The sequence below is a fragment of the Nematostella vectensis genome, chromosome 5 (assembly GCF_932526225.1).
Source record: "Nematostella vectensis chromosome 5, jaNemVect1.1, whole genome shotgun sequence".
NCBI classification, from domain to species: Eukaryota; Metazoa; Cnidaria; class Anthozoa; order Actiniaria; family Edwardsiidae; genus Nematostella; species Nematostella vectensis.
The window spans coordinates 5,818,945-5,843,226 of NC_064038.1; the positions used below are offsets into that span (position 1 = coordinate 5,818,945).

Here is a 24,282-nt window from a genome sequence, read left to right on the forward strand (position 1 = left end):
ATACAGTTAACAATTGCATGCGTAGACCACTAGCAAGCCTGCTCTTATTCGGAAATGTTTTGTTTTCAAATACTGGGAATCCTGTGGCGCACGCGAAGGCCGATAGGTGGACTGGTTACAATAGAAACAAAAATTCGGAAGGGGAGGGGAAGGGAGGGCTTTACACGCGAGGGGCGGGCACTGTACAGGTATTCTCTCACTCGTCATCGAGTAAGATCTTGACTTTTTATTGCAAAAATCTTATCTCTTCATACAACCACAATATTTGCGCTTTAATATTTAATACATTTCCTAACATCAACACTAACATCTATTATGTACGAGTTTTCGAATACATGTGCTATTATATGATAGCTAATATAGAGCAATGGTTTCAGGGCTTTGATTATCTCTCTGAAGTAGTGAATAAAGTGAAACCCCGCCCATTTTGCTCGCAGAGGAAAATGCTTATTTTTGGAAGAAAGGCGCGTGAAAACCGGATCGACGTAAGCATAAGCGAAACATAAGCATAAATTATCAAACTCGTCGAGGAAGTATGGGCACTAGATTACGAATTGAGCATGCGTAAAACCTCGCGCTTACGTCGAGCCACTTCTCACGCGACATAAGACTCTCACGCTTCCGTCTCTGTCGTCGTGAGAACCAGCCTTTAGATAAAATTTTTCAAGGGGAAATCATATGCTTGAATACCAATCAAAAGAACAGTATAACGCAAGTTTAATTGCCACAAAAGGCATACATATACCATGATATAGAAAAAAGTTTGATAGTATGACGCTGAAAATACAGCGATAGCTGTCTGAGTTTTCTATGACTTGGCATAAATACTTATATATAAAGCTCGAATATAGCAAGCAATTGCATAACACATAATTCAATAAAAACTAGATCTATGCTGTATTTACATTCATTTATATCATTTACTATCAAATAAATCAAATTATATACTCTAATAAAAAAACAAGAACGCAAAGGTGACGGTGAAATTTTTCTAAAACTTCCCTTTTACCATAGTCGAACTGCGCTTTTAAAAACTTACACCTTTCTCTCCACCCGTCTATCATTTCTTTTATTGTCCGTCCGTCCGTCTGTTCCTGTCTATCCCCGCGTCTGTTTGTCTGTCTGTCTGTCTGTCTGTCTGTCTGTCTGTCTGTCTGTCTGTCTGTCTGTCTGTCTGTCTGTCTGTCTGTCTGTCTGTCTGTCTGTCTGTTGCATAGTCTATGCTTATAAGTATCCTAATTTGTATAATTTGCCCCTTTCAATGCTCACACCGCTTCGTCACTTAGATGTAATGCCGCTTGTGTGGACGCGCAATCGGGAAAGGCAAACGCTTCTTTACAACATTTTCCTCTTGACTTGAAGACGATTTCTTCGGCGGCAATAACACAGCATCGCATCCTACCTTCTTCGGGTCCTTCCTACATGCCACATACCGCTTGATATGATCCGATAAGTACGCCAGTGGGGACGATCCCTGCTTAAGGACCTGATAGTGGAAATCCTTCAGGTCGAAGGCATCCCCGAGTTGCTCTATGGCGTATTGGCGTGATTTCTTGATGTCCAGCTGACCGATCATGTAAGCGGTGGCCTGCCCAGGGTCGCTCTGGTAGCGCGTGACTTCTTTCTCCGCCAGGTCTGTCCCGTCCCAGGCCTTCTCGTCGAAGTACTTGAGGGCTTCGGCTCGTGAGAATCCCTTGTAATGCAGACCTGTGTCTACGATCAGTCGAATTGCGCGCCACAACTAGACAAAAAATAAGACTAATTGATTTCTGAGTGACAACCAATTTTCAGTGACAACCAAGGGTACTAGATTTCCATGCCCATTCTATTAAGGTTCATACAACGACACTTGTAAATCGCGCGCTCTGATTGGTCAAGGATCCATGTTTTATTAGAGGACACACGAGCATGCGCGCGCTCTAGATTGTAACGTAAGATAACCGCATACCAAGAGTACTAGATTTGCATGGTCACTTTAATAAGGTTAACTGCCCGTATTATTGAGGCTGTCACTCACAAGCAAATTAGCATACCAAGAAAATTAGATTTGCATGGTCATTTTAAGGTAAACCGCCCGTGATACAGAGGTTTTCAATCGCCTGCCAATTTAGCATACTAAGAGTACTAGATTTACATGGTCATTTTACTAAGGTTAACCGCCAGTGATATCGAGGTTTTCACTAACTTTTATCATACCATGGTCACTTTAGTAAGGTTTACTGCCCGTGATACAAAGGTTGTCACTCACCTGCCATTTCAGCATACCATGGTCACTTTACTAAGGTTTACTGGTTTACTGCCCGTGATGCAGAGGTTATCACTCACCTGCCATTTCAGCATACCAAACCGCTGCATGGGGTTGTCCTTGTAGGTGTCCGTGTCTTCTGCGATCAGCGGATTCTCCGCGTATAGTCCCCAGCCCTCCGTGAACGCGGTATAATATGTCTCGCTATTCAGCCAGCCAATGCTACCGCCACAGGTATCCTGAAAATGCTCAATCTTCCCCTGGACCTGTTGACGTGGATCGAATACTTGATGGACAACCGAGAAGTGCGAATTCAGAAGTTCCAATAGGGAAGGGAGGGGGGGGGGATTCATTATACTTCCGTAGATTTTTTCCTTATATTTCTTGTTATTTTCAGGCCAAATGTCTGAAAATAGGGGGGCCGGGGCCCGCTTGGCCCACCTGTTGACGTGGATCCAGCACACGGCGAGTTGTTATCGCTTTCTATCAATTTATTCCCGATGTTACCACTAGAAACACACTTGCACTTGGTGTAATCTATTTTCCCAACCCCCCCTTCCCTTTATATTTTATTTTGCAAACAATTATATCCAAATTCGTTTTTGCGCGACCGCCGAGAATTCAAATCCATTTCTCGTCTGGGTATAGTGCATAGTCAATCATATCACCATGACCAGTTTCCTTTGATTGCCGTGTGCAGTCAAATGGTTTATGAATCGATAGTGAAAACATAAAATCGATTGGTTTAGACGCTTGATTGCGACTACGCGCTATTCCCAAACGAGACAAGGGTTAAGGTATTGTAATATAACATTGTATTTGGCTATCTCTAAGAAATAAAATATTTTTAGTGCCTTCATAGCGTTTGAAAACCGAGGTGCGTTTCCTTTTTTTTAGGGGAGGGATTCTAGAACTAATCAGTGAAGAACCATAGGAAAACCACATGTCGTACTAACCTGGAGATGGTGGCCTGGGCGCGACTCATGCGCATTGACGCTCCATTCGCTGAACTTCGGCCCCATTCTCCCAAGGAAGAAAGGAATGTTATATTTGGCGCTGTTCAGGCAGGATTTCCCGCTGGAATCGTAGCTCTGTGCTCCACTCGAGGGGTTGAGGTCGGGCGACATGTCAATGGGACAATTGGGCGTTGTGTGCTTGGGACCGGTAAAGTAGAACATTTCGACAGTCTTGGGGTCCAGCATGCTCATTACCTGGTGAATAAAACCTCATTATAACGAACCACATGGCAATGCCTCGTGACTTGATCGCTATATTGTTTTGTACTGACCGCGTGGAACTTGGACGAGGCGCGTACTTCATGCCTTTTCGTGAATGCAATGGACTAAAATTAACCTTGTGTATATAAGAGCTCATTTTCGTATGATGTAACATTTTGCTATGTTTACAGGAATAAAGATGTTTGTTTTTTTACTTTTAAGCGAAAGATTAGAACGCAATCTTGCTTTCAGCAGAATGCCGAAATAAATGCGTTAAACAAATAATAAATTTTGCGGCGTTGGGTTGTTTTAAAATTCAGCACTTTTTAAGGAATGTGTTATACCCATCTCTCGCTGAATAACCCGCGTGTACTACACGCACAAAACGTGCAAAATACACGCAAATTATACACGTACAAAGTCGCGGGTGTTTCGCGCGCGCGAAATATTAACATACTTTCGAGCTGTGCTGCGCTATCGGTATGATCTCTTACCTTTCTCGCCTCCCTAAACCACTGCTGAATGGCATCCCAACGGACCGGACAGTACTTTTGTGCGCCTTTGATATCACTGCACAAACGGTGAGCATTCGCGTCGCTTTCGTTAGCTGGTATGGGGTCGTTGAAGTAGCTTTCTGTAGAGTTGAGGATCTCCCGGAATTTCGCGACTGCTGTGGCGTTATCGGATTCTCCGGTAACCTCGAGCGCGACTGCAACCGCCTGAAACGTAACATTCTCAGTACCGAACGGTGTTTTTACCCCCCCCCCCCCCCTCCTTGTCTAACACGTAACATTCTCATTGCCGGTGTTTCTAGCCCTCCCCCCCTCCTTGTCTAACTTAAGTTGGTAATTTAAGGCAACGATTTTGCACCAATACCAACAACAACATCACCACTACTACTACCTTCACCATCACCATCATCACTATCACCATCACTACAACCATCACCATCGCCATTCGCCACCGCCACCGCCACCGCCATCGCCATCCATCACCACCATCACAATCACCACTACCATCCTCAACCCCATTATCCTCACCATATTCATCACCGTCACCGTCACCGTCACCGTCACCATCACCATCACCGTCATCATCACCGTCACCATGACCAATACCATCACCACCACCATCATCATCACCGTCATCCTCACCATCACCATCATCCTCACCACCATCACCATCATCCTCACCATCACCATCACCAATACCATCACCACCACCATCACCATCACCGTCATCATCACCGTCATCATCACCGTCACCATCATCCTCACCATCACCATCATCCTCACCATCACCATCATCCTCACCATCACCATCACCAATACCATCACCACCACCATCACCATCACCATCACCGTCATCATCACCGTCATCCTCACCATCACCATCATCCTCACCACCATCACCATCACCATCACCATCATCATCACCATCACCGTCATCATCACCATCACCGTCATCATCACCATCATCCTCACCATCATCATCACCATCATCCTCACCACCATCATCACCACCACCACCATCATCATCACCATCACCGTCATCATCACCATCACCGTCATCATCACCATCATCATCATCATCATCACCACCATCATCGTCACCATCACCGTCATCATCACCATCACCGTCATCATCACCATCATCATCATCACCACCACCATCACCGTCATCATCACCATCATCCTCACCACCATCACCGTCATCATCACCATCATCCTCACCACCATCACCATCATCATCACCATCAGCCTCACCATCATCACCGTCATCATCACCATCATCATCACCATCATCCTCACCACCATCATCACCACCACCACCACCATCATCACCATCACCGTCATCATCACCATCACCGTCATCATCACCATCATCATCATCACCACCACCATCACCGTCATCATCACCATCATCCTCACCACCATCACCATCATCACCATCATCCTCACCATCATCATCCTCACCGTCATCATCACCATTATCCTCACCACCATCACCATCATCATCACCATCAGCCTCACCATCATCACCGTCATCATCACCATCATCATCACCATCATCCTCACCACCATCATCACCACCACCACCACCATCATCATCATCACCGTCATCATCACCATCACCGTCATCATCACCATCATCATCATCACCACCACCATCACCGTCATCATCACCATCATCCTCACCATCATCACCATCAGCCTCACCATCATCATCCTCACCGTCATCATCACCATCATCCTCACCATCACCATCATCATCACCATCATCCTCACCATCATCATCACCGTCATCATCACCATCATCCTCACCATCACCATCATCCTCACCACCATCACCATCACCATCACCATCATCATCACCATCACCGTCATCATCACCATCACCGTCATCATCACCATCATCCTCACCATCATCATCACCATCATCCTCACCACCATCATCACCACCACCACCATCATCATCACCATCACCGTCATCATCACCATCACCGTCATCATCACCATCATCATCATCATCACCACCATCATCGTCACCATCACCGTCATCATCACCATCACCGTCATCATCACCATCATCATCATCACCACCACCATCACCGTCATCATCACCATCATCCTCACCACCATCACCGTCATCATCACCATCATCCTCACCACCATCACCATCATCATCACCATCAGCCTCACCATCATCACCGTCATCATCACCATCATCATCACCATCATCCTCACCACCATCATCACCACCACCACCATCATCATCACCATCACCGTCATCATCACCATCACCGTCATCATCACCATCATCATCATCACCACCACCATCACCGTCATCATCACCATCATCCTCACCACCATCACCATCATCACCATCATCCTCACCATCATCATCCTCACCGTCATCATCACCATTATCCTCACCACCATCACCATCATCATCACCATCAGCCTCACCATCATCACCGTCATCATCACCATCATCATCACCATCATCCTCACCACCATCATCACCACCACCACCACCATCATCACCATCACCGTCATCATCACCATCACCGTCATCATCACCATCATCATCATCACCACCACCATCACCGTCATCATCACCATCATCCTCACCACCATCACCATCATCACCATCAGCCTCACCATCATCATCCTCACCGTCATCATCACCATCATCCTCACCATCACCATCATCATCACCATCATCCTCACCATCATCATCACCGTCATCATCACCATCATCCTCACCATGGGGTAGAGTTTTTCCAGCATCTGTAGGCCCAGATTGTGTACTTCGTTTGGCGTCATATCATTCGTGGTGAAGTATGTCATGATCATCTCATAGGCCTTCTTCCCGTCCAGCTTCCCCCCCGTGATGGGTAGGGTGGGGTCAGTGGGGTGTGATAGGTTTGCCACGCCATCCGTGTACACATACTTCACGGGAAGACGGCCGAGGCCACTTGCCACGGAGCTCGGTACACAGTGGCGCAAGTGTTCGTGTTCTAGGTACCTGGTGAGTACAGGTCACGTGAGGATAATATGCACAGGGGAAGGGGTTGGGTAAGGGGACATGCCATCACTTTAAGCGGATGCTACCTTTTTGCAATACGATTCAGTATTCATTTCGTTATTATTTTTAACTCAGGGACGATCCCCAGTAGTTAAAGAGTAAAAAAAAAAGTGGGAGTCACCCATTCTTTCCACTAATTCCACCCATTCCACTCTACCCCCTCCTTCGCACTCGACTCATCAATCCCACTACAACTCCCCCCATTCCACTTCTCTTACTCATCTTGAATTTCCCTATCCTCTTCACCACTCCTTTCCTCTTAAACAGCCCATTCCACTCCCAATCCTCCACCCACACCCACACATTCCACACCTAGACTTTTCGGCTAAAAACTTTTCTCGCAAAAGTGTTGTAGGTCGCATGCACCCTGTCATACGTGAAGTTTTTCCTGCGACTTGAAGCAATTTGTTTCAGAAAGTAGAACAGCGTTCTACTTTTCGTGCGACTTTGAGAAATGCAAAACAAGTTGCAAAAGGGGCATCCCACGCAAAAAAAAAAAAAATGCGCGTGCGACTTGCAATTATCTTTTTGCGAGAGGTCGCAAGAGAAAAAGCGTACGTGTGACAGGGCCTTTGCTCACCTTGAACTCACCCATTCCACTCACTCATTCAGCTTACTCCTTGACCCGCACATTCCACTCACTCTCCTTCCACCTGGATCCTTTCACCTCCTCCCTCCTAAACCCACCCATTTCACTCAACCCCCCTAACCCTCCCTTCCTGAACCTGCCCATCCCCTCACCTCCACGCCCATCTCACCCTACCCCATCCACTTATTACCTGAGTAGGCTGACTATCGGTTTACCGATGTAGTCTACAAAATACTGCTTCACCGACTCGCTGACGTTCATGCCCATGTGCGCGCGTTTCCACTCTTCATTCATGCGTTTAGTGATGTTGGAATAGTAGGACGGCGAGACGACAGGCTTGGCGAACCATTCGAGTAAAACGCCTAGAGGAAAGAACAGTCAAATATAAGAAATTGGCTTGATGAACTATTCAAGTAAAACGCCTAAAAGAGAGAACAGTGACAAAGAAATTGGCTCGATGAACCATTCAAGTAAAACGCCAAGAGGGAAGAACAGTGAATTATAAGAAATTGGCTTAATGAACCATTCAAATGAAACGCCTAGAAGAGGGAACAGTGAATTATAAGAAATTGGCTTGGTGAACCATTCCAGTAAAACGCACAAACGAGAGAACAGTGAAATGTAAGAAATTGTCTTGATGAATCATTCAAGTAAAATGCACAAACGAGAGAACAAGGACATATAAGAAATTAGCTTTGCAAATCGTTTATTGCGCACTTAACTAAATCTATGAGAAGCTTGACCCAACGTTCACTTTGAAATCGCTCTGTGGTAGATCCTCAACCGTCACATGAACACATGATAAGCATGAAGGTATCAAATTAGAGTCATTAAAAATACGACAATCAAATCAAGAGGAGTTTCGTGTTTCTCATGTGATTGGTACAAAAGATCAAGGGGTGCAAAAGGGGGCCGAGAAGTTATAAGAGTACGCTCTGATTGGCCGAGAAGTTATAAGAAGACGCTCTGATTGGCCGAGAAGTTATAAGAGTACGCTCTGATTGGCCGAGAAGTTATAAGAGTACGCTCTGATTGGCCGAGAAGTTATAAGAGTACGCTCTGATTGGCCGAGAAGTTATAAGAGTACGCTCTGATTGGCCGAGAAGTTATAAGAGTACGCTCTGATTGGCCGAGAAGTTATAAGAGTACGCTCTGATTGGCCGAGAAGTTATAAGAGAACGCTCTGATTGGCCGAGAAGTTATAAGAGTACGCTCTGATTGGCCGAGAAGTTATAAGAGTACGCTCTGATTGGCCGAGAAGTTATAAGAGTACGCTCTGATTGGCCGAGAAGTTATAAGAGAACGCTCTGATTGGCCGAGAAGTTATAAGAGTACGCTCTGATTGGCCGAGATGCCGTAGGTTATGACGACGTCATCTTCGAGTCTTTTGTATGGAGGACGTAGACGTATGTGAAAATAAGTTTCGGACCATCGCTAACTCTTAATTACGGACGGACTGCTGTTGTGTCTCTTTATTAATTAAATGCCGTTATTCTAGTCATCGATAAAAAAAAAAAGAAATAAAGTTTGCTCTTCTCAAAATGGCCGAGATAATGTCTGACCGGAAAACCACTTGTATGTATGTTACTACCGGTTCTATACATTATTAACGGAATATTGGTTAGAATGCGCTTATCTTGGGGGTCATCTTGGGCCTTCGCGACATTGCTTATCAAGATACCTCTTTTGCACTGTCACGAATGGGAAATAAACAAAGATTAGTGCTATATTAACTTTGGTGAAGCTCGCCGAGTGGACATTACTAAACTGAAAAAAGCTTCTGAGTAAACTTAAAAAAAAAACCCAGGGATCTCTTACCTAACACACGGTTCCCAATAAGACTAATAATAATACTACAAGTAGCAGTGAATTTCAAGGCCTGCTTCAAGAGGAGCATATCTAGACCGCACGAGTGGAGTTAGGGTAAGGGATTAGGGTTAGGATTATCAAATATTCCCCGCCCCCCTTCCCCTCCCCCAGTCGTTTTCATTCACAGGCCTACATTACTCGTACTGGAAGATTGTTAACGCCGCTCCATTGAGTCAAATCTCGCCTTACTTTACACGGCATACTACACTATACTCTTACGCAATCACATATGCGTTAGGCTTACCTTTTCTTGCCTTACAACACATGAAGATCAGACGTGTACCCAGGATTGGATAACGGGGGGGATCATTGGTATCTTATGGAAAAAGCCTGGTATTTGAAAAATGATCCAGTTTTTGGTTTGGCCGCCAAGGGGGGGGGGGGGGGGGGGGGTACGCGCGCACCCTGCGCACCCGCTGTTGACGCGCATGGTTATCCCTTGGATTACCTCACCTTTCATTAGTAGCAGTCGATTTCTAGTTCTACCTCCACTTGAGCACCCATTTCAACCACCAAAATATCGGTCAATTCTAAACATTTCTTTTTCCATGTGATATCTATGACTGCACTCAATTTCTAGGCCTAAATAAGAAGCGGTCGTTTCGTTACCTGATTCATTGTACTTGGATATTTTCAGATAACGGCGTTTAATGGAGTTTATCCCTGCCTCACACTGCCCAACAGAACGAACCATTCCCTTCCGTACTCCCATCTTCATGTTCTCTATGTAATGTTCAACTGCCGCCTCGTGAGTCTTCAACTTTTGCAAGATAATCTCCATATCTTCCAGACTCTTGGGCTTCAGGTTCATCAGCACGCCGTACAAACTGTACCCCAGATAGCAAATGTGCCTATAGCAGAACAAGTCAGGGCCCAGCATCCATTCCCCTGAGTAGAAATTCGAGTCGTACACTGTACCAAACACGTGCTTAAGGTAGTGTTTTAACTGCTGGATTGCTTTGCGTTCTCTGGGTTTCAATTCCTCAGAGCGTATCGATTTGTTGTTGAGCTCATCTAGGAGCTCCCACGAGGCGTCGGTTCGCTGTTTGATAAGACGAGGAGTTATGTCGAAAGCGGAATATTCCACCCGTAGACGATTAAGATTCACGTCGGGGTCGAAAATAACATTGAATGGATGTAAGTTATAGTAGGTTTTTTGCACGCGTTTTATGAACTCCTCCAGTCCGATTCGTTTACCTTCCTCTGAAAGCTCACAGAACGGAGACTCAATAACTTTTCCCTTCTCAGTGCAATTATTGGCATTAGAACTTTTGACAATAAGAACAATGCCGACTATAAGTACAACCAAAGCCACAATCAACACAGCACCAGCGATTATTACATATCTTCGCGAGACGTTCCCTTTATTTTCCATGACGGATGATTTACGAGGCGGGTGCAGACGCAAACAAGCGAAGTGGAACTTTTATGGCGATGATTCTGGACTGATCACTATCATCTCTGATTTGTTACAAGTTGTACCGTTGAAAGACGGCGTTGTTTTTGTTTAATTAAAACTACGACCCTGGATGCCCTCTCTCATTTGTGTTAGTGTTGTTACACTTACCCTTTGATCCCGTTGCTCCTGGGTAGCGAAGGCAGCATTTGCAAAAGGGGAGGGGGGTGGAAGGTGGAGAGAGGTTTGCCAGAGTTTTCTTGCAAAGGGGAGGGGGAGCCAAAATTTAATTTGCAAGGAAGGGGGAGCAGGATTTCGTTCACAATGTTAGGGAGAGGGGTCGGTTAGTAAGGTTTCTTTGCAAAACGGAGGGGGTAGCCATAATTTAAAGCCGCATTGTCACCAGTTTACTTCCGGTCGATTACGTAACAATCTCCGATGATTTTTAACGGAAACTGCGGAAAGTATTTCACAATTTTAAAAGCAGTGTTTCTTTTGAAAGTTTCTTCGAGGGTTTGACTGATAATTTAGAGCGGATGGCCCGTTTTATAGCGCGGATTCTAATAGATTCTTTTGTCTTTTGACGGTTGAGGTTTCCGACGGACCTCCGGAAGTAAACTGGTGACAATGCGGTTTCATTTAGAAGGGGGGGGGGGGGGGGGGGTTGATATGCTGGTAGCCAGGATTTTAGGGAGGTGGGGAGAGTAGTCGTTAACCCGGTGGCAACGCCTGCTTCTTTAAATTTAAACGAGGGTAACTAATTAAAATCACAACTCTGATAACCTAACCTCTTCTATAAGTTCCCGCAATCCGGTATCTTGTACTCGTTCTGCTACAAGATAATACCATTCACTCAAAATTAATTAGACACTCAAAGTCTACCGGTGGTTCAAGTTCAAAAATCAAAGATAAAATAAAACGAGACCACACACACATCAATATGGCTACACTAACATATCCACTCTCGCCCCAGCGCACCTCGCCTCGCGCGCGCCACAGAATTCCCAAAATCCGAAAACAAAACATTTCCGAATAACCCCGAATAAGAGCCGGCTAACACTACCAGTTGCCTTGAAGGTCTGTAGTCAATCATCCCTTCGTTCTTGTTTTCATTTAGTGTTACAACACAATGTGAAGTGTATGAGTTTTATAGAAAAGGGCCTCACCAAAAAAGGGAAAAAGGATAAGCAGATATGATGTGATAAGAAAACCGTGCCGAGATATAGATTAAAGGTATTTAGTTGTAACCCGACCTACAAGAATAAGATTCTCCATGATTTCCACGCGCGGCCGATAAACGGGCAAAAACCAGGGATTAAAACGAGAAGAATTGGTAATGGGAGTTAGACCTCAAACACGAACACAGTTCGTTGCGCGAAGGGTGTGCGCAGCCCCTCGCCAAAATGTCGATCCTTTTTCATTATAGCATCGCCCGCCATTTTAAAGCCGCATTGTCACCAGTTTACTTCCGGTCGATTACGTAACAATCTCCGGTGATTTTTAACGGAAACGCGAAAAATATTTCAAAATATTTAAAGCAGTGTGTCTATTGGAAGTTTCTTCGAGGATGTGATCGATAATTTAGAGCGGATGGACTGTTAAATATCTCGGATTCTAATAGATTCTTTTGTCTTTTAACGGTTGAGGGTTACGTCGGACCTTCGGAAGTAAACTGGAGACAATGCGACTTTAAGTACCAAACGCTTGCGTATCTAGTTTGCTAATGTTTTTTTAGCCATGTAAGGGGTCGACAAGTCCCATGATTCTTCTTGTATATCAAGCGATATAAGGGTTGTTTAGAATACCGTGGCCAGGTGGCTCACAGGGGTTAGGTTTTTCAGCAAAATTTGCCACAAAAGGGTATTGTTTATTACCCTGCTAGCAGAGCTTTCCTCTAGTTTGCTTCTATCAGTTCACTCATCCGTGTCGCGTCACTGGTAACAGATTGTTTGTGTTCTGGGGACGCAAACGAACGAACACGCGAAAGAACGGAAACGCGACACGGATAAGTGAAAAAATAGAAAACAAACAAGAGGAAAGCCCTGCTCGCATGGTAATTGGTCAACAGGCTTTTTTACACAGACACACAGTGAAATAAACGCTCACTCATGATACGACCGGTCTTATCTTTACACATACTCTTGAGCGATACGATAGCCCTTGACAGCGTCGCGATAACAAAAACACGCTACAAGACAGAAGATGATAATGCTAATGATGAAAAGCGACAGAATTTTCCTTTTACATTCTTTGAAAAATGATTTATAATGCACATAGCAAAATTACCCGATTCTGATTGGTTGAGAGCAGTTCAGTTTTCAGTTAATATAGTGCAGGAAAAAGGTAATTTTTATTTCAGTTAGAACTGGACGCTGATTGGCTTACAAACAATTGGAACAATAGAAAACTCAAAGAGCCAGACGTGTAACGCACTCTAAATGGACTCTGGGACCTCGCAAGAACAAGCGATTTGATTGGTTGAGAAACGCGGGATCATAAAATGCAATATACACCTCCTAGGAGGTGGATATTTTTCTGCGCCCCGAAATCATTTTCCTCCAAACCAAGACTATTTTTGAGACAAAAATAATGATTATCTACACAACTTCCAAAAGGACGCTCACTAAATGGGTATCTCGTTGCGCCATAATTTGCTTGATTTCGGGGCGCAGGAAAATATCCACCTCCTAGGAGGTGTATAATGCATTTTATCCCGCGTTTCTCAACCAATCAAATCGCTTGTTCTTGCGAGGTCCCCGAGTTTTATATACTAAAAAGTTTTATACGTTATTCAACATTTCCAAATCAGCTCATGGAAATGCATGCTGTCTTGCACTAGTATTTTGCAAAGCTATTTTTTCCCCGAAGTTAATTACGGCCATTTACCATGCCAAGGTCTAGGCCATTTGAGTCATCGTGTCTGCTTTTAACAAAGTCGCCTCTCTTGTACATCAATGCGTCTTGATATTCACTCTGAGAGTACTCAAGTTTCCTTTTGTGGACGTGAGACTGGTGGTTTTTGGAGATTGGTATCTTACTAGGCGATGGGGTTATCAACTCAGCGATGTGCGTATTTGGTAACAATAGACTGATAAACTTGAACAAAGAATAGTTTTATAGAGCCACCCTCTTCTTTTTCTCGACGGTGGCACAAAACAACTGTCTCAAATTGCCGCCATTTTGTCATCCTAGCAAAATAACAAGTGTGAGAAAGCATCCATTTCCATCGGCTGATTTGGGAAAGCTATCGTATAATTTCCGATTGAGCTTGGTTAAACGAAACCAAAAACCTGGTTTTTAGACGGTTATTTCGAGATTTCTTTAAATAATTTGTCGTCCAATATTGTTTGAGGACAACAAAGAAGTGTATGGCTGAGGTTCTTTAAACTGTCTCAAATATATTGTTGGGTACACGCCTGAAGCACGAAGATAAAATAACAAAGAAATGGTCGATCATCCTCGGGGACCCAGGGCGTCGCGGAGGTCTGCGGAGGATGTGCGCATTCTGTTTGTCATCTTTAATTTCAGTGTTTTGTTTGTTACTCGTATAAATGTATGTTCACGATAGAGAAGAAAGAGTATGATAAGGACAACCATAAAATGGCGATAGTCAGATAATGTTAGTTTTGCGGTCTCAAATTTTTTCCATTTTTTTAGGTACTCGGTTACTATTTAAGCCGTTTGTCGTCGTTTTTAGATTTTAGAAATGTGAGTGTTGGAGTAATCAGAGTAGAAAAAAAAACGATCTAAGGGAGTTCAAAGTCGCTCGAGTTAGGGTCCGACCCCTCCCCCCTAAAAACAACAACAAGCAAACAAACAAAATTATATTAAAAAGTACTAAATGATCGGCCCTTTATTTGGCTTTAATAAACGGGGTTCCTATTTTGGATTGTAGCCCAAAGCACTATGCTTTCTTATCGTCGCCTTAGAGTTCTCCACATTATTCTGGATTGTAGCCCAAAGTACGATACTTACTTATCATCGCCTTAGATTTCTCTAAATTAAATCAGTATCTGATAACATTTCAGCGTTTCTGCAGTTTTTTTTTTAGTTTTTTTTTTCTCGGTAGCCCCTTTCAATGTTCAACACAAAAGCTTGACATCAAAGTAAAAGAACAACAAATCACATCAAAGAACCAGCAAGAGATCTGGCAGTCTAGGGAAAGGGGGGGGGGGGGGGGGTAAAAATGTGATAGAGGTCATACTAGATGCGTACTTCACACATAAGGCAACACTTTATCGGGTCGCTTAGCTCAGAAAGCTTCGATTAAAGGTGCGAAATTTCTTGATTACTAATAACCACTGGTAAATAAGACCACCTGGGAGTTTTAAACGACAAAGCTATTCTTAGTTACATTTGGCATAGGATCAAGCCGATTACATAACAGACAATTATCATGCAAAACACCAAAATAAATGTTTGAACAAGAGAGTAACGTTTGACAGCTTGATCAAGCAATCAAAACTTACATAACAAGTTTGCGTTGCTGTGCAAGGATGTAATAGACAATAAATTCATTTTATAATTGGCAAAACACTGGTTTCTTGTTACATTGATAATGGCCGGGATAAATCGACCGGAGACCTAGCTTTTAAGCCAACGCGCGCTGATAACCTCTAATACCGAGCCTAGAGTTTTCATAATCCGAAATGCACTCTTTGCATGTGTTTGTGATTTCAGCATTCTAAGTTGTTGTTTCCCCACCAAGGTATTAAAATATTAAATTGGAATACACATCTAATGTCCTTACCTGTTTCGTTGTATCGCGATGTGTTGAGGAATTTGCGCTTTATTGCATCTAGACCGGCTCTACATTCTTCTGCGCTTCTCACCATGCCTTTACGAACGCCCATTTTCATGTTGTTAACGTAACTTTTTACAGCATCTTCATGACTTTTAAGCTTCATCTCAATAACCTCAACATCGCTAAGGTTGAAAGGTTTAAAGTAATATAATGCGTTGTACACATCGTACCCCAGGTAACAAATCGGTTGCCAACAAAATAAATTAGGCCCGAGCATCCAGTCTCCCGCGTAAAAATTCACATCATACGGTTGACCGAAGACGTGCTTTAAATAATGCTTGATTTGTTGTAGGGCTTTTCTCTCGCGGGGTTTCAATCTGTCTTCGTCCACTTGCACATTGTTTATTTCTTCTAGCAGTAGAAGTGCCTTGTCGGTGCGTTGTTTTATCACCATGGGCCTTGAATCGTATGCAGAGAAGCTTTGTTGAACATATGCAAGCCCATAGTCCTGAAGGCCGCTAATATCTGGATGATACGGAGCGTTATGAGGGTGGTATTCGTAGTAAGCGTTCTTTACTTTGTCAAAAAAATCTAAAAGGCCTACTCTGCTTGCCTCCTGACTCGGTTCGCATGTACTATCTCTGTCCTGTGGAAATACGCTTGTTTTATCAGAATCAGGGCAGCTTTTGGCTTTGGACGATACGGCAATTAGTACGATTCCTACAATTAGAAAAATAATCCCTAGCAAAATTGCGCATATGGCAATAAGTCTTTCGCGAGTCAGCGAAGACGAGTTTATAGAAGTCCCTGGCTGCTCTATCATAACATTGGCCTCGTCGGAGTTGCGTTGCTTTTCGCCAACTACCATGGTTTATCGCCTGGTCTCTTCCTCAAATAAAACTTCGAGGAAATTCAATAATACTTGGTAGTGAAGTTTGCATAAAATACTAACGGGCTAGAATCCACCTTGGATGAATAGTTCAGTTTGATTCCCCTGTTTTAAATCACAGTTGACGAGAGAGATCAATGCTTCGGCTTGACCGCTAGCAGAAGTAAATGAATCGGAAATTTGAGCTTCAGTGGCAAACCGTGGAGTGTGTTTACTCAAGCCCGACACAATTGATGATTGACGCCTGTCAAGTGAAGATAACACAATCACTCTTTACGCGTGACTGCGTTGTTTCTTGCTTCCATAAACACACGCTAAAAATATACCAGAATATAAAATCAAGCACTAAAAATGCATTGTCGTGTTTAGAGTGCCCTTACATATTTCCCTGCGCATTCTCGATAGTTTTAAATTGGCGCATGTTATCAACACACACCCGTGTACATAATGTCAACACTTTTGATGTACGGGAAAGTATTTATGTTGTCGTGGCGGCCGTAGAAAGGCGGCAGTAAAAGGAAAACGATTATCGAGATAGGTCTGGCTGCATTTATCCAATGCAGACGGCGATGATTAACGTATAGATTATCGGGGCGATACAACGAGATTCCAAACTATTATTCAGGTTTTTTTTTCGAGGGATTGTATGTCTCGAGAATGAAACCACTGCAACCCTTATTTACGGCAACTGTGAAATGCTTATATCATAGTATTTATAGGTTATTTTTTTAGCATTATCTTAGTAAAAAACTGCTGAAAAACGGTATAAGACTAATAAAAATTAAAATAAAACATTTAAAAGAAAAAAAAATATTACGTTTCGAACCCTTGACCTCACACACCGGTCCAGTGACCTAACCACTTGGCCACATGGCTCACGATTCAGCATTGAAGTAGTAAAATTATTTTTATCCCTGCTTTGTACTGAACCCTTACTGAACTTTGGAAAGTCCTGTCGACACAACCTGTCAATTCTCCCGCATTTAGGAGGGAGTCTCAAGACTTTCTCCCGCCTCCCGCGTGGAGCACCAGCATTTTAACGAATTTTGTGCAGATTTATTAGAGTGCCGTGAACAAAGATGTACCTAGGCCATTCTCCTCTAACTCTCTAATATTTATAAGTATGATTGTCTAATTAAAAAGCAGTCATAAATGTATTTAGCTACAATGCTGTGGTGTTTTGGGGGGGCTATTAAATCTGTAAAATTTGGGCAATGTCTATTTAGTTGTTGGGAAAGAGTATTTCTAAGTTCTTTGTAGATTGACATTTAACAAGAAAGTGTTCTTCGTTTTCCATAGTTTGACAGCGCGGGCAAACCGTTGATTCTTGTTATACAGTTATATTGATTCTTGTTATATAGTTATATTGATTCTTGTTATATAGTTATATTGATCTTGTTATATAGTTATATTGATCTTGTTATATAGTTATATTGATTCTTGTTATATAGTTATATTGATTCTTGTTATATAGTTATATTGATTCTTGTTATATAGTTATATTGATTCTTGTTATATAGTTATACTGATTCTTGTTATATAGTTATATTGATTCTTGTTATATAGTTATATTGATTCTTGTTATACAGTTATATTGATTCTTGTTATATAGTTATATTGATTCTTGTTATATAGTTATATTGATTCTTGTTATATAGTTATATTGATTCTTGTTATACAGTTATATTGATTCTTGTTATATAGTTATATTGATTCTTGTTATACAGTTATATTGATTCTTGTTATATAGTTATATTGATTCTTGTTATATAGTTATATTGATTCTTGTTATACAGTTATATTGATTCTTGTTATATAGTTATATTGATTCTTGTTATATAGTTATATTGATTCTTGTTATACAGTTATATTGATTCTTGTTATATAGTTATATTGATTCTTGTTATACAGTTATATTGATTCTTGTTATATAGTTATATTGATTCTTGTTATATAGTTATATTGATTCTTGTTATATAGTTATATTGATTCTTGTTATATAGTTATATTGATTCTTGTTATATAGTTATATTGATTCTTGTTATATAGTTATATTGATTCTTGTTATATAGTTATATTTGATTCTTGTTATATAGTTATATTGATTCTTGTTATATAGTTATATTGATTCTTGTTATATAGTTATATTGATTCTTGTTATATAGTTATATTGATTCTTGTTATATAGTTATATTGATTCTTGTTATATAGTTATATTGATTCTTGTTATATAGTTATATTGATACTTGTTATATAGATTCTTGTTATATAGTTATATTGATTCTTGTTATATATTTTTTATTGTAGCTACCACATAAGGGACGGACCCAAAAAAAGTAATGGGGGGTGGGATGGGGGGTGGGTAAGGAACAATTCTTTTTTTTTTTTACAATATACAGTTGATTGGCAAGGTTGTCGTCTATTGGCTTCGCGACTAGCCCGCATGTGAAGCATGGTACCATTGAAGCGCTTAGATGTATACACTCAATAAATAGTTATTTACCCCCGTTTTCAGGTTTTCAATTCGCACCAACCTTTTATAATTTCTCGGCTCGGCTAAGAAGCAGTGGTTCAAATTTTAACCTATTTGTCGAGTTTTCAAACAGCACCCGACAAACCAAAAGAGAAATAAGTACATTCGAAAATTCATATACTTGTTATAAGAATGAAAACTTCTCGGCAAATAATCAGGTGAACTTTTGAATAATAAACTCAATAATCGGCTCTAGGGGGACACGCTTGACCTGCTTAGACTATCTTTCGTCAGCTCAACAACAACAAAAATCAAATTGATTTATTATTATATATTTATTTATCTATTGACATTATATTGAAAATATTCTAAATGAAATTATAGAAAATATTTCTAAAAGATAGTCCGTGTCTGCCAGTCTGCGTCCGTCTGTCCGCGTCCTGATCTACGTTTTATTCACACCCCTTACACATTTTTTCCATTTCTCTTCTACTAAGATTATTTACTTCAACTGTGCCTGATTTTGGTAGATTCTCAAAGTGCAAAAGTAAATTGAACGTGACATTTTGCAAGTCACTCCGGAACCCACATGAGGTCTAATCCGTGAAGCGTACTGTTACAGCGTTTATACTGCAACAGCTAATAATAGTTTAGAATATTTGCCTCTGCCAATCTAATAATGACGTTCAAATTCGAGCAGTTAGAGTCGCATTTTTCGTCTTTGGGGAAGAAAAGTCTTAGTGTTTTGCCAGGCGTCATGTGGAAGCTTGTCGCAGAGAATGCGTGACAACATTATGTACAAGGGGAAACAGAACAACGTAACTCTCGAAATGCCGGTCCAAATGGCTTGAAATTTCACCCAGACCATATCTAAGACTCCACTGTCAGGTCAGAATATTTTTTTTTAAGTTTTACGATTTTATTTCGTAGTAAAGTGAACGGCATATTTCAATCCATTGTAAACCATGACTCACACAACGTAACGTGAACCAATATTATTTATTCATACACACAGTAAGCTTGGGGTACCTGTGTCGTGACTGATGTAGATGTACCTCCCTCGACTGCTCGAAAGCACACAACAAGTCGTGGTTAATCCTACTAAGTCTTGTTACGAGGTTTTGGGTGGTTCTTTAATGGTATTGGGGGTAGCCGGGGATCGTACACGCTGAGCAAGGGTTGACCGTCTTCTTTGTTCTTTATTGCACCGCTTGAGTGTTTACAAATGGTAGAGCTACCACTGGCTAGCGGGAGATTGGCTGTACGAAGGCAAGTACTTTCGGAAGGTATTGAAGGAACTCTCTTTCCTGGAAGGGCGACGAAGCCAACTTTAGAGAGTCCTGACTAAACCAACCTAGAGCACTGCCGTGTAGTGTCCTCGCAACAGTTACAGCACAATCCTAGAGCTAGTTACTATGCTGCTCAATCTATACTAATCTCATTAATAAACTGAAAAAATATCTGACGTGTCGGAAACGACTTTTGCATAGATTAACAATTCCTTCATAACACTCGTCCTTCCTTTGAGAAAACTCGTCCTCGAGTTGAAATTAAATAAAAATATGAGTCATCCGATCCAATCTTTAGACAATATAATCGTAATTCGACTTAACGTTTTGCCACAATGAGCATATATAAATTCGTAATTTTCTTCTTCCATCAATAACGTGATTGTCATCATAGATATTCGTATCTGCTTCTTGAAAAATATACATAAATGTAAACTTGGCTCTTTGGCTCTTTGAAAATTATCTTGAATGCATTTGAAATACTTCTGAAACAACTTGTAAAGATAGAATTATACTTCAAACTCCTTTTCTTGTTCAAATGGCGAACGACAAGCTAAATAAGCTATAATATTTGCTAAGCCGGAGAAATAAAGATATTTAATTCAAAACGATATGGAAAAGGAAAGGAAACTGATATAAGACAAAACTGTAACCCATAAAAAAAAAACGATCGACACTGTGATCAGTAGTGATACTATACTTATCTATATTCCTACGAGTTAATCTGTGATCAATTTGCCATACACAAAGTTCTTCTTGCTACTTTATGGTAAAGCTTGAGGGTTTTTTTTCGCTGTTGTTCTTGCTCTTTTCGAGGTCTCTCTTCACTTATCTGTTTTTTGTTTTTCCATTCTTGCTATTCCTTTTGATAGCTTCCCAAAGTTCTTCTTGTTTCTTTTCTTTTTTTTTTTCTCTTGTTAGTTGAACTGATGACGTGTCCGGTTGATTTGTCTTTTGTCGATTCCTTAAAAGAAGACTTCCTGTGTCCAACAGCTTACCCAGTGGGTTCTCCGCCAGTGTTACGAGGTTTTGGGTGGTTCTTTAATGGTATTGGGGGTAGCCGGGGATCGTACACGCTGAGAAAGGGTTGACCGTCTTCTTTGTTCTTTATTGCACCGCTTGAGTGTTTACAAATGGTAGAGCTACCACTGGCTAGCGGGAGATTGGCTGTACAAAGGCAAGTACTTTCGGAAGGTAGTGAAGGAACTCTCTTTCCTGGAAGGGCGACGAAGCCAACTTTAGAGAGTCCTGACTAAACCAACCTAGAGCACTGCCGTGTAGTGTCCTCGCAACAGTTACAGTACAATCCTAGAGCTAGTTACTAGCTCTAGGATTCATAACAACCTTAATAAACTGGTCAAACTGGTTTAAAGATGATGTAAGAAAAGAAGATCGGGTATTGACTTTGGGAAGAAAATCAACGATGAAATAATAAATGACTTAGAATAAATTCCCTCGATAGAAATAGCAAGAGCAGTATAAAAGGAATAGTTTGACTATAGTAATATGCAAAATTAAGTAATGTAACAGCGGTAAGATTAAGGATAAAAGTAATAGTTAAACTGTTATTTTAGCCTGGCAAATATAAAACCTGTTTTGCTAAACAGTAACTACGCATGCTTAATCAAACAATGAAGAGATCCACGTATAGCAAATAAGTGAATATCTGACGTGTCGGAAACGACTTTTGCATAGATTAACAATTCCTCCATAACAGTCTCACTAGATTACACGACTCGTAGAGACAGCGACTGACAGGCCCCTCAAAACCTTTTCTACAATGAAGATCATAGGAGCTGGACTGCCTAAAACAGGCACCAAGTCTTTAGCGAGTGCTTTGAGGCGTCTTGGTTTTAATGTGCATGACCACCATGAGCAATTACAATTCCACTGTGATGAATATATTGCTGCTTTCAAAGGACCGATGCCAAACTTTGAAGAAATGTACGAAAATGTCGATGCCACAACAGATTTACCGGCATGTATATTTTACAAAGAGATCTTCAAAGCTTTTCCTGATGCCAAGGTTATTTTGTCAGTTCGAGATGATGAGGAATCCTGGCGCAAAAGTTTTCTAAAGACTGAAAGCATTGTTTCATCTGCAACCAGCAATCTCTTGATGATTTTAGGCCTATTTTTAACACCAAGTGGTAGAAAACTCTGGCGCCTTGGGTATAACGTTAAAAAGTACGTCAAGAATGAGCTTGACTACACGAAGCACAATAATGAGGTCATGGCAACCATCCCAGCCAAGCAACTTCTTGTGTTCAACCCCAAGGACGGGTGGGAGTCGTTATGCGCCTTCCTGGGTGCTGAAGTGCCCGCTATTCCATACCCTCGAGAAAACGTGAATTCCACAGGCGTACCAAGTACAATTAAGAACCATTGGCACGTACGGCGAATGAAGAGAGAGCTAGCGGTGATGATGGCGGTGTTTGTAGTGTTACTTGGCTGCACATACGCGTTGCTTTCGTTGCCATATTTTAAATATTGAAATACTCTTTTTGTTTCGTAAGAACCCTTTCTTTTAAAGAATGCCCGGCCTAATATTTTCGCCAATATTTAAGAACATGTCAAGGCTAAGGTGGCAACAAAATTTTGTTTGTGTGATGCAGAATCTTATTGTATTCATAACAACCTTAAATATCATTTTAAGTCAGGCTTCTGCCGTGGCGAATCTTATCACAGGTAACCCAAGCATAATATTAGAGGACTGCAATGTACTAGAGTTAGGGCTTATGATATACGGGGTTTATTTACCTCAAAATTTATAAGAACTTATTATTAAATTCCATGAAACTCACCGTGTGGTCCGTGATGTCCTTGACGCTCATCTGAAGTTTTAAGAATCCACCCTCAATCCACCTCCCCGTGTAAAATTAAATCTGTAAAATTTGGGAAATGTCTATTTAGAAGCATCACTTGACCATAATGGTACGACATGAGCATAATTTTGAACATAATGTAAATATATATATATATATATATATATATATATTATAAATTATAATATTTCAGGGTGACGCTCGAAAGCATATGGTCAAACTTTCGAGCATAATGTATCTGACCCTTCCTTGGATATTGGAGGTATTTCAACTGAAATCTAAAATTTTAGGTATAGAATAAAATTGACTCCAAACAGGGGCTCATACTTATGAGCCCCTGCTCCAAATTAATATTATTATATGTTATTTCTAGCTAGCCCGCATGGTGAACCTTCGAACATGGTAACTCTGAGTGAAAGCTAAAGGAAAGTTGTGCTGTTTATCTCATAAAAATAGGGATCAGGTAAAAAGTTCTTTCTAAGATCACCATAGAGGACTTGAAGTCTAATCTTGTAAAAATTATACACTGTTAGTCAATCAACTAAATAATAATGGACCGTTCATTTTTTTTTAGCGAGAAGAGTGGGGTGGTGGAACAAGAAGGGCGTCTAGAAAATTACAGAGAAAAGGGGGGAGGGCAAAAAAGTTTTTGCTATAGTGAATATTTTTAGCGGAGCCACATACCTAAAAAAAAGTGCTATACAAGAAAGTTATAGTAGCAAATATTGGTAACCCGTCGACTCGGGTTTTCGTGACTCGATGTCCGTCCCTAAAAACGCGACCAAATTTGGCAGGTGTCATGTTTGTGTCAAGGGAGGTGCACAACTGTGGTCACGTGAATTGTGACCTCATCGATGACGTCACTTCAATAAAAAAAAAACGCGATTTAAACTAAAACATTCATATCTCGTGAAAGAAACATTGTATAACAACCAAACTTGGAAGGTGTCATGTATGTGTCAAGGGAGGTGCCAAGATATGGTCCCTTGTTGTGTGACGTCATCGATGACGTCACTTTAAGCAAAACCTTTAGAACGCAAAAGAAAAAAAATCTTACTCGTGAACGTTCAAAAGACATCGGATTGCTAAGAGAGTCTCGTGACAATAATACTCATAAAGCTCAATAGCGATTTCTGTTTCGATCGTTTATTCAAA

At 41.4% G+C, this 24,282-nt stretch overlaps 3 protein-coding genes across 4 annotated transcripts; 1 reads left to right on the plus strand and 2 right to left on the minus strand.

The window, feature by feature from the left end:
• Positions 1-211: 211 nt before the first annotated feature.
• On the minus strand, positions 212-23,179 carry LOC5511190. Of its 2 annotated transcripts, XM_048728100.1 has the most exons (9): positions 23,168-23,179; positions 20,043-21,610; positions 15,658-16,854; positions 7,833-8,004; positions 6,732-6,993; positions 3,957-4,181; positions 3,202-3,456; positions 2,326-2,511; positions 212-1,741 (listed from the first exon to the last, which is right to left on the minus strand). In XM_048728100.1, exons 3-9 carry the CDS (start codon positions 16,517-16,519, stop codon positions 1,283-1,285), a joined length of 2,421 nt encoding a protein of 806 aa, XP_048584057.1. In that variant the 5' UTR covers positions 16,520-16,854; positions 20,043-21,610; positions 23,168-23,179; the 3' UTR covers positions 212-1,282. The 2 variants fall into 2 exon arrangements, with proteins under 2 accessions (XP_048584057.1, XP_048584058.1); XM_048728101.1 differs by lacking the exon at positions 23,168-23,179 and having other exon boundaries at positions 20,043-21,621.
• LOC125563171 lies at positions 8,018-11,522 on the minus strand. Its single transcript, XM_048728105.1, has one exon. It carries the CDS (start codon positions 10,884-10,886, stop codon positions 10,017-10,019), a length of 870 nt encoding a protein of 289 aa, XP_048584062.1. The 5' UTR covers positions 10,887-11,522; the 3' UTR covers positions 8,018-10,016.
• LOC5511189 lies at positions 21,648-23,105 on the plus strand. Its single transcript, XM_001631578.3, has one exon. It carries the CDS (start codon positions 22,083-22,085, stop codon positions 22,794-22,796), a length of 714 nt encoding a protein of 237 aa, XP_001631628.1. The 5' UTR covers positions 21,648-22,082; the 3' UTR covers positions 22,797-23,105.
• Positions 23,180-24,282: the final 1,103 nt, after the last annotated feature.

Excerpts from the sequence above, each read along its gene's own strand:
- LOC5511190 (XM_048728100.1), bottom strand. The coding sequence starts at position 16,519 with ATGGTAGTTGGCGAAAAGCAACGCAACTCCGACGAGGCCAATGTTATG. Across the intron at positions 3,457-3,956 it reads GGTTTAGGGAGGCGAGAAAG|GTAATGAGCATGCTGGACCC; the intron begins GTAAGAGATCAT and ends TTTATTCACCAG. Across the intron at positions 1,742-2,325 it reads TTGGTATGCTGAAATGGCAG|TTGTGGCGCGCAATTCGACT; the intron begins GTGAGTGATAAC and ends TTTTTTGTCTAG.
- LOC125563171 (XM_048728105.1), bottom strand. The coding sequence starts at position 10,886 with ATGGAAAATAAAGGGAACGTCTCGCGAAGATATGTAATAATCGCTGGT.
- LOC5511189 (XM_001631578.3), top strand. The coding sequence starts at position 22,083 with ATGAAGATCATAGGAGCTGGACTGCCTAAAACAGGCACCAAGTCTTTA.